Genomic DNA, 10338 nt, shown 5'->3' with positions numbered 1-10338 from the left:
TAGACGACCACATTTAAGAAATTACAGATTTGAAAATTTACAAATATAAAATATGGAATGTTACATATTATACCTTTAAGTCCACATTTACTTTTGGTAGTAGGCTATATTTAGCTAATACATACTTTTTCAGTTTAGGACTTTTAACTGTAAATTAGTATTTGTACATGATTACTACTTTAACTCATGTAATGGATGTAAATACTTCCTGCTGCTCGTGGATACATTGGGTGGTACAGTACAAACACACTCCTTCTGACACACACACACACACACACACACACACACACACACACACACACACACACACACACACACACACACACACACACACAATGGAGGGGTAGAGCAGCAGTAGCCAACAGGAGAGTGAAGCATGCACACAAAAACAGCACAATAACCCCTCCACCACCACAGAGGCAGCAGGCTGTGTATCGAGGTGCACAGCGGGGTGGAGAAAACACTTCTTGGGGACACAGCTAGGGGACAGTGCAGATCTCTCCAGACTCGGGACTGACACTCCCTCACACGGGCACAGTTATCCTGGGACAGCTTGAAGTGCACAGCGCGCTGCAGGGAAACCACCAGGTACTGTATGCAGACTGTATCCACTTCATCGTGCGCTCTTCTAAAACAATGTGAGCATGAAGAGGGGGTCAACTCAGTGGTGAAGTCAAGAGGCACGTGTTTGTTTCTGAAGTGGAAGAAGCGATTGAAAGCAGCGCCACAGAGACTGTGTGTTTGCGTGGGCCAGTTTATGCATATTTAATTGCTGAGTGGGCAGCAATAATTCAGAGTAGTGGCTCATCAAGTGGGGAAGAAAAGCATGAGGCTGAGTGAGGAAGTAGCCGATCAAAGAGAGGGCTTTTTTGGTGACACGTTTGCATTTGATCAACTGGACTCACTGGTGGAGGCGTGGAAGAAGTCTGCATACTAAAAGATTACAGCTGGTATAATTTGGTCGCCCTCTGCGTTTATTATGTGAAATATGATGGACAAAGAAGTGCTGAGAAAACATTGGGATCAGAGTTACAAGTATAGAAAATCCTTAAAGTTTTATTGTACATTACTTTTTTTTATTAAACGTCACTTTATGAATTATTAACCAGGTAGTCCTGACTGTCCTGCAGCCTCCCTACTTATACGTCCGCAGGAGTCCGTGTAGGCAGACAGGCAGGGACAGTCCAGACGTTCATATACAAAACCAGCACGTTTCACTGTGTGTGCAGCCGAGCGGCGCTGCGCTGAGCACCACCTCCAGCATCACCACCACCAGCAGTGGCAGCAGACCGGGGAGGGGTTTTTTGGAGCACAATTGGAGCTCCAACGACGCATATGAACGGCGGCAGGCTCGAGAGCAGTCGATGATAATGGCTCGCTGGCTGGTTCCCGGTGGCTCTGGGGACAGGCGAGACTGTTGAATGAGCGGAGGTGTTGCTGTCCGAGGTGCTGAAAAAAAGCCGCCGACCGGCAAACCGGTTGCTGTCCCCTTTTTTTCCCCCAGTCGAGACGATACGCATGAACTGACGTGAATGCCGAGCAGCAACAACAACGGCGCACCAGTTCGGCGGTTAACACAGCAGCACCCCCGGCCAGAGTAAATGGGAGCGTTAGAAAGATGGAGAGATTTGTGTTCCTGCTCGTCCTCAGCTGTCTCTGCGTCTCTCGAGTCACAGCGGGTAAGTTTCTGTTTATGTGCAATTATGAGAGGTGATGTTTCCATGCATTTATTTATTTTTGGAGCAGCAGCAGCTCACACAGTGGTGTTTTTTAAAAGAAGGAACCGTGGAGGGATTGCAGAGGCATGTGTGTGAGAGATGCTGCTGTCTGTACATGGAGCTGTATTAGATTGTAGCTGGTATTTTTGGGAGACGTTGCGTAGTCTGTGTTTGTGTAAAGGCTGGCTGTGTATGCAGGCATTTCCGTGTTGTCATCTAAGGAAACAAATTTGAACAATTCACATCTGGGAGAGCTACATGGAATGACAATCAGACAGTTGTCATGTGCATTGATTCAGATTAGAGCGGCTGAATCTGCAACAAACCATGTGATTGTCTGTCTCAAACAAAGCTGTGTGTGTGTGTGTATGTGTGTGTGTGTGTGTGTGTGTGTGTGTGTGTGTGTGTGTGTGTGTGTGTGTGTGTGTGTGTGTGTGTGTGTGTGTGTGTGTGTGTGTGTGTGATGTCAGCCAAGCTGACCTTTGAATATAATTTTAGGCAGGTACTATAAATTGCTGCACGCACCAAGGCGGTTTTCAATTAAAGACATTTTTAGTCGACTAGTATTTATGCGATTTAAGCATCACTTTAAATCTTGTGTTTACCAGAGATGAGCTCATACTTTTTTCTGAAAGTCATTCAGCATTAAAAAAGCATTAAAATATGAATAATTGACGAAATAAATCTTTGTCAACCAAAACCAAAAAGGACCAAAATGACTAATCGACAGCCCTATTGTACACACACATTTCCAAGTTCAATGTTGATCTGTGTATTAACACTGTCACTGTTATGTGAACATTTTAATATTGTATCATAGAACATTTGTTGACTCCTGATCGTTACTAGGCACTTTTCTCCAGAGTCCAAAATGTGAGTGTAATGAGCGGCCACTGGAGATTGGGAACACGTGATTGGATTAGTGAGGAGCGACAGTCGTCCTCTCACATAGATCCATGGAAACGCCACTGATGCGTGCAGCTGTGCCTCTCTTTGTGTGTGTGAGTGAGTGTGTGTGTGAGTGAGTGAGTGTGAGCATCCAACATATACATCTATAAAACATGCTTTTTGCAGAACAAACTACACACACACTCTGACCACTGCGATGGAGTGCCACGCTTCGCTCCAGCCATCAAAATGCACCTCTGGTTTGCTTCGGCATCCTCCCACTCCTCAACCTTCCCACTGACAATGGATCACTAACAGTGCTGCTCTTCTCTCTCGCACACACACACACACACACACACACTCACACACCTCAGCCCTTTAGCATGTCTACTGGCAGGATGTGGGATGTCTGTAATGGACTCTGGCACTGGCATGTTGATATGTTTTGATTGTATGTGCTATTAAGCAGCACTGAAGAAAATACTATTTTTTTTTTTTAAATGCAAGGTAGTCTTCATGTATTAGTTTTTCATCGCTAACACTTTATTTTAACTGCCTATATTGAACACTTCATAATGGTTGGTAGCACACTTGGATTAGATTGCTTTGTTTTATTCATTTGTAAGTGTTTATTAATCTATTTGTGACTCCTCTTGTGAAATATCCTAACTGATAACTGATTAATACACAGTTAGTTATTGCTTTACAACACAGTAACATAGCTATGATCATAAACAATGATAGACGATTGGACATATGAACCAATCCTTACATTGCATAATAAATATTAATATAAACATATATAAATCATTCAAGGGGATCGTATCATATAATTCCAACAATGTTATATTATATTATCAAGCATTTATTATCTGTTTTACGCTCCACTTACAGATGCTTTATAAGTGTATACATTAATAAAAACTTTAAATGTCATTATGTCATCTTACAATTTATGTAATCTACACAATCGTGAGCCAGGACAGGTGATGTGGTATATGAGCTGACACAGGCAGTGTAGGGTTGGGCTTGAAAACAGGACTTTTACCCAAGAGGTCAGCGTCCGTTTGCCAGTTGAAACCAGAAGACAGCGTTTGATTATTTATCAGCTTCATTTAGCTGCTGCCACTTTGAGCCTCAACCTTTAAGCAAATCTGGACGAGAAGTCTGGATAAAAAAGGGGCCTTATTTTAAATCCTGTTCAACCGACTGTCCAATGACAATTGTACACCTCCTCTAGGTTGAGTATATGTGTTGACCTTGTGTCTTTGTTCATTTGACTCTGATGAAGACACACTAGTGCTTGAAACGTTGGTCTGCTTGCAATATCAAAGGCTGTTAATCTAACAGATCAGTGTGTTCCAGTTCTTTATTTACGATCAAAGTCCTTTAAGTGCTCAGAAGGTCCTTTGCTTCCTTTCATCTTGCGTCCGTGTCTAACAAAGGCAAAGCATGATCACAAAAAGTGCTAAGAAAAAAAAAGATATATATCTTAAAACCCTCTGTCATTCCATGATGAAGAGCATGTGAAATGATCAAAAGCTCCAGAACTGTTACTAAATTAACCTTGAGGTGCTTCTTTCAAGGTCAAGGATAAATCAATTAAACCCAAATGTTTATGTGACTGCTTCAGAAACTTGCAGACTGAAGTGTAACTGAGTTACTTTTGGATTCACGGTCAAGTCGCTGCAAGTTTGTGTCTTGTAGTTTATTTTCGGACTCAGTCAGACCCCTGCAGCGGACCTAAACAATGTGGAGGCGGAGAGGTGGACTGGCAAGAGTGAGTGGGTGCGCGCCACAGCACCGTATAAATGTACACTATGATGACGTCTTTACTGCGTCTGTGTTTATAGTGACTCATAAACAGTCAGTGGATCCCGGGAGAGGAAAGGTAATGTTTCAATTTAAAATGTTAATCGACTGTATAACACATTCATCTAAATGAGGCCATAAATCGTCGAGGGCAATTTCCCCCGGTCCCTAACAGTTCTGAGTTTAGAGAAAGAAAGAAAAGAGGCAGAAAATCAATGAATCCATCAACAAATTGTAGTGAAGCAAGCGGTGGCAAGGCTCCGGGCTGAGAGACACTTATGACTGAAGAAATCTTTCAAGAGCTCAGAGGTCATCTTTTATGCTGTAAACTAAAATAAGCTAGGAAAACTTTGGCAATCACCCGCCCGGTGATAAATTCTTTGAGTACCAGTGTAGTATGTGTCAAGTGTTAAGCAATGTAGCATCCATAGAGATAAGTTATAGGCCTCAACTGAGAGTGCCAAAGTTTGTAATAAAAGAAACTACCCATCTTCTACACACATTATTCATAAATTAAAAAACCTTCCCATCAGTGTCGGAGGATACGCCGACAGTGTGCAGGGCTCGTGTTCATGGTCCGAAACAATGATGTCGTTAGCGTAACCGCACACGTTACATAATTTTAATCCTAATGCACGACTGCAGCACTGATTTTATTATGTGTGTCCTTTAGGCCTACTGGGTGACGGGGTGAGACTCCTAATTGGATAGACACTTTAACAGGGCACAGAAAGAACGTGAGGTGTGTGTGTGTGTGTGTGTGTGTGTGTGTGTGTGTGTGTGTGTGTGTGTGTGTGTGTGTGCATGTAATAGAAGCGGGGGAAATTGTGTGTGTGCATGTGATTATCTGCTCATTCATTTCCCTGTAGTCAAGTGTGAGAGCACAATTAGCTGTTTGTAATTATTAGATGTTTGCAATCTTGTTTGATGTTTTTTTTTTTTTTAAAGCAGTCTACTACAACTTTTATCTCATCGCAGTGTTCCACTTGGTCCCTGCATGTTCGTCTTACTAATGTGTTGCGTCAGATCTTTGGGGGCATTGGTGGGAAATGTCTTTTTATGTTGTAATTGTATGCAACAATGCGAGAACTCCAGAATGTTTAGTGACTTTATTTTGCAGTTTTATTTTTACCATATTCTTTTCAAGAAGACATAAATACACACTGGCGAGCTGTCACCGGAGTTAACTTGAGTTTCCAGGCTTTTCAACCGTACATCTCATCCACTCTCATTTTCATGTAGTTATGGCAGCTCTTTGTTACTAGTTTACTACGCAGTGGGCAGGTTTGTTTTTCAAAATGTATGAATAAATTATGGAACATTTTATTATCGTGTCATCCCAAGAAAGCACAAAATCATTTAAGCTGCTTATGCATTTAAAACCTAACTAAACCCAAAGTTGAATCATTTTCAAAGGTCAGATCTTCTGACCTTCACGTCTATAACAAAATTCATAAATCCCGCACAAACTGCTGGTGTAGCAGTCCATCGTGGATCTATCCAGGCTGTTGAGACAAAGTCAGCAAACTAAAACATCAAAGTTGAACGACCAATCAGATTTGTGCTCGTCTGTACACAGTGTTGCCTCATGGTTCTGGTAAACATGGCTTTATTGGACAGTTTTGGCGATTGTCATCCTGCACCATCAGGACCCACGTGGTGAAATTAAATTGACAGAAGTTTAAGCAACATTTTGAAGGTGCAATGTGAAACATATGCCAGAATCTTTATTTAAACATTAAAACGATGAACTAACACTATAAACACAATGTGAAGAGGATATTTTCCTGTACGTTTGGATAATTTGTTTTGAATAAATTGTTTTGAATAAATCCAAAGTCCAAGGACCCCCAAACTGGTGTAGCGTGGTGCAGGGACCCCCTACTATATATATGGTATAGAAGAGGCTTGAAGAGGTTTTTAATTGCTTTATCTACAAACTATTTTGCGACCCCCCCTGCAGTACCTCCGCGGAACAACACGGTATTCAACGTTGGAGTCCGCGGACCCAGGTACTGCAGGGGGGGTCGCAAAATTGTTTGTAAATAAAGCAATTAAAAACCTCTTCAAGCCTCTTCTAAGCAATAAAAAAGAAATAAAAAAACATTTAAGCTTTTGTTTTGTTTTGTTTTATTACAAAAAAGTGTTTGCTTTGCCACTCACATTCCCTCCTCTGCTGTACTTCGCGAAGGGCTGCGACGCACACCTACAGTCAGAGACAGAGTGGAGGAAAGGAGAGGGGTGAACGAAAATACATTTCCGCCTTTCTTTGGAGCAGGTGGCTCAGAACTACACGTTCAACCATTAATGCTTCTGATGTGTATATTTATTATTCTTTGGTGTCGCAAAGAGCTCATGAAGATGATATTATTAGACCGCACGTTATGAATAATGACTGTAAGTATAGAGACAGTAATGATTCAGGGCTTATTACTGTGGGGTCGCTGTCACACACCTTTTAATGGACTAAATGAGCTGACAAAGTGCATGGAGTCGGATACAACCACAGCAGATTTAACAGCTTTTCACCTATTAATCATGGCCCGGCCAGGTGTTGCAGTTAGCAGCTAGCGACCTGAGACAGCACCGACCCTAATAATGTGTAACTTTAAGTCTGAATATAAATACAACTGGGGCGTTATATACAAATTCACCCCCGTACAGTTGTCATTACCAAGGAAATTATATAGAGACTATAGAAACTAAAAACGTTTTTTGTACCAGAATGTAAACACAATTAATTCCGCTGTAAATTTGGGCATTTTGACACGGGGGACTGTGGAGATTGACTCCCTTTTGGAGCCAGCCTCAAGTGGCCATTTTTTTATATGTCCTTAATTTCGTTTTTGACTTGATATCTTTCTTCAAACTTGAGTATGGTTTGTTTGGTTTGGTTTGATTTTGTGCTGCATGCACACAGACGAGGTATTTCTGGTGTGCACACGTATATCTGTGTGTTAATACAGGACAAGCTTTAAAAGACAAGGATGAAGCCAGAACTAATTCATAAGCTTGATGTGACAGAGATGCTGTATTTCTAGAATAATGAATCGAGGATGGAGGACAAGAAAGAAAAACAAATGTTTGAGAGGTGCGTCCTCCCCACAGCTTTGCTGCTTTTTTATGCTGCGTCAAAGCTGCCTCGATAATCTTCCTTTATCTTTTCTTTTTCAATAGTTACCTGACAGGCTGAATTAAAAGAACTGAGACGAGATAACATTTTAATAATATCCTGTCACATAAGTGCTAGCACTGCTGTATGTTTGTATCAACACGGTGCTGCTGCTCTTTTCTCTGGTACCTCTTCCTCCTCTTCTTCGTTTTAAAAAGCCCTTTTTGAGTTCCTCTTAAAGAGCTCGCCACTGATTTAGAGACACAGATGAATAGAGCGACGGCCTTGTGTTTGATAGTGAGGGCTCATATGTTTGTAAGCTTTCCAATCTGGTGGCAACAATAAGATTAAGACGAAACAGCAGGAGCTAGAAACACAAAGAAAATGATTCACATTGTAATCTTTTTCTCCTTGGAAAATGTTGTGAATGTAATTTTACCTGGAAGCTTTTCTTTCGACATGTAACCATAGCTCTTTTCATTCTGAAATTGGAAAGAAACAGGCGTAAGAGGACAGATCGGTGTGATCATCTGGACACCGGGCCTGTGGGAGATAAAGATGGCAGTGCCAAAAAACTGACGTGACAGCGGCAGCTCAATGACGCAGTCTGCCGTCTGTCCAGTGCTACGTCTGAGTGCGTGCAGGTGGAGGGGGGTCTGAGCTGCCGTTTGGAGGGAATCGATGGCATTAATATATGTTCTAAATGTCTGCATGAAAATTGGTATTTATCAAATATGAGTACTTTTATGTAATAAAAAACATGCTTGCGCACGTACAGGATCATGAACATACAGAGACGCTCCCAGAATGCAATACATCGTCAACATCTTTTCTTTTAAATCATAGCAGCGTGAATGTAGTGTTACTTGTTACTTGTTGGGGACAAAACTCGCAACAGAGAAAGAGGGAGAGTGACGAAAAGCATCACAGACAGTTAGGAAAAGATAATGTGGCGTCTCAAAAGCAGACATGAATGAAATATTCCCAGCATGCACTGGAGCAAAGGATTTATCGACATAAGTCTGATGTATGTGTGTTCCTGCATTTGTGCTGGTGTTATTGTATTTTACATTGTGTTCTACAACAATTCCACTGTTTTCACATTTCGGTTATTATTCGGTTGAAATGCAGTTCTGGCTCTTAGTTCTCTAAATCAAATCAAATCAAATCAAATCAAATTTATTTGTATAGCCCAATATCACAAATTATACATTTGTCCCAGTGTGCTTTACAGACTGTACAGGTTACGACACCCTCTGTCCTTAGACCCTCGCATCGCACAAGGAAAAACTTCCTAAAAGAAACCCCATAATTAAAGGGGGAAAAATGGAAGAAACCTCAGGGAGAGCAACTGAGGAGGGATCCCTCTCCCAGGACGGACAGACGTGCAATAGATGTCGTGTGTACAGGATAAACAACATAGTACAAATACAACATTTGACAGAAATGATGTGAAAAAGAGAAAGTTTGGATGAAAGGCTTCCTGGTGTCCAGCAGGACCAGGGCAGCAGGCGCAGCCACGATTCCTGATCCTGACGTAAACTTTATCAGTTGCAACCTGCCACATGAGAGACACAGAAACTCTGGGGATGATACCCCGGATGATGAGTTAGTAACATACATTTACATAAATGCATACAGATAGAGAGGGAGAAGAAGAGAGGGAGGGGAGGAGAGAGGAAGAGAAGGAAGAGAGCAGGGAGGTGTCCCCCGGCAGTCTAAGCCTATAGCAGCATAACTAGGGGCTGATCCAAGGCAAACCTGAGCCAGCCCTAACTATAAGCTTTATCAAAAAGGAAAGTCTTAAGCCTGCTCTTAAATGTGGAGAGTGTGTCTGCCTCCCGAACACAAACTGGAAGCTGGTTCCACTGGAGAGGAGCTTGATAGCTGAAGGCTCTGGCTCCCATTGTACTCTTAGAGACTCTAGGAACCACAAGTAACCCTGCAGTCTGGGAGCGTAATGCTCTAGTTGGTTTATAAGGTACTATGAGATCTTTAAGATATGCTGGAGCCTGACCATTAATTTATTTGTAAATCAGGAGAAGGATTTTGAATTATATTCTGTATTTTTCCGGGAGCCAGTGCAGAGCAGCTAATACAGGAGTAATATGATCCCGTTTCCTTGTTCTTGTCAATACATGTGCCGCTGCATTTTGGATCAACTGAAGAGACTTAAGCGACCTTTTGGGATAACTTGATAACAATGAGTTGCAGTAATCCAGCCTTGAAGTAACAAATGCATGGACTAGTTTTTCTGCATCATTTTGAGGATGTGTCTTACTTTTGCAATGTTACGTAGATGAAAGAAGGCAGTCCTTGAGATTTGTTTTATGTGGGAGTTAAAAGACAGATCCTGATCAAAGATGACGCCAAGATTCCTTACAGTGGTGCTGGAGGCCAAATTAATGCCATCCAGAGCTTCTATGTAATTAGAAAATGCGTTTCGGAGGCGTTTAGGGCCAAGTATAATAACTTCAGTTTTGTGTTTAACATCAAAAAGTTGCTAGACATCCAAGTTTTTATGTCCTTAAGGCATGCTTGAAGTTTAGCCAATTGATTGGTTTCATCTGGTTTAATTGATAGATATAATTGGGTATCATCCGCATAGCAATGAAAGTTTATAGAGTGGTTCCTTATAATATTGCCTAAAGGAAGCATATATAAGGTGAATAGAATCGGTCCAAGTACAGAACCCTGCGGAACTCCAAGACTGACTTTGGCTGTCATGGAGGATTTATCGTTAACAAGTACAAATTGAGATCGCTCAGATAAATAGGACTTGAACCAGCTTAGTGCGGTTCCTTTTAT

At 41.6% G+C, this 10338-nt stretch overlaps 1 protein-coding gene across 2 annotated transcripts in view; it reads left to right on the top strand.

The window, feature by feature from the left end:
• Nucleotides 1–494: 494 nt before the first annotated feature.
• fndc5a (fibronectin type III domain containing 5a) overlaps nucleotides 495–10338 on the top strand; it is a 38366-nt gene continuing 28522 nt past the window's right edge. Inside the window, exon 1 of one of the 2 annotated variants that reach the window (XM_029460963.1) lies at nucleotides 495–588. Coding sequence is in view for 1 of the 2 variants with exons in the window: in XM_029460962.1 (XP_029316822.1) it covers nucleotides 1619–1679 (61 nt within the window). In the remaining variant the exon portion in view is untranslated. Of the gene's footprint in view, nucleotides 589–1201; nucleotides 1680–10338 lie in introns of those variants that run through there. The other variant, XM_029460962.1, reaches the window with a different exon arrangement.

Source organism: Cottoperca gobio, chromosome 22 (assembly GCF_900634415.1).
Source record: "Cottoperca gobio chromosome 22, fCotGob3.1, whole genome shotgun sequence".
Taxonomy (NCBI): domain Eukaryota; kingdom Metazoa; phylum Chordata; class Actinopteri; order Perciformes; family Bovichtidae; genus Cottoperca; species Cottoperca gobio.
This window is presented reverse-complemented; position numbering and strand designations above follow the sequence as displayed.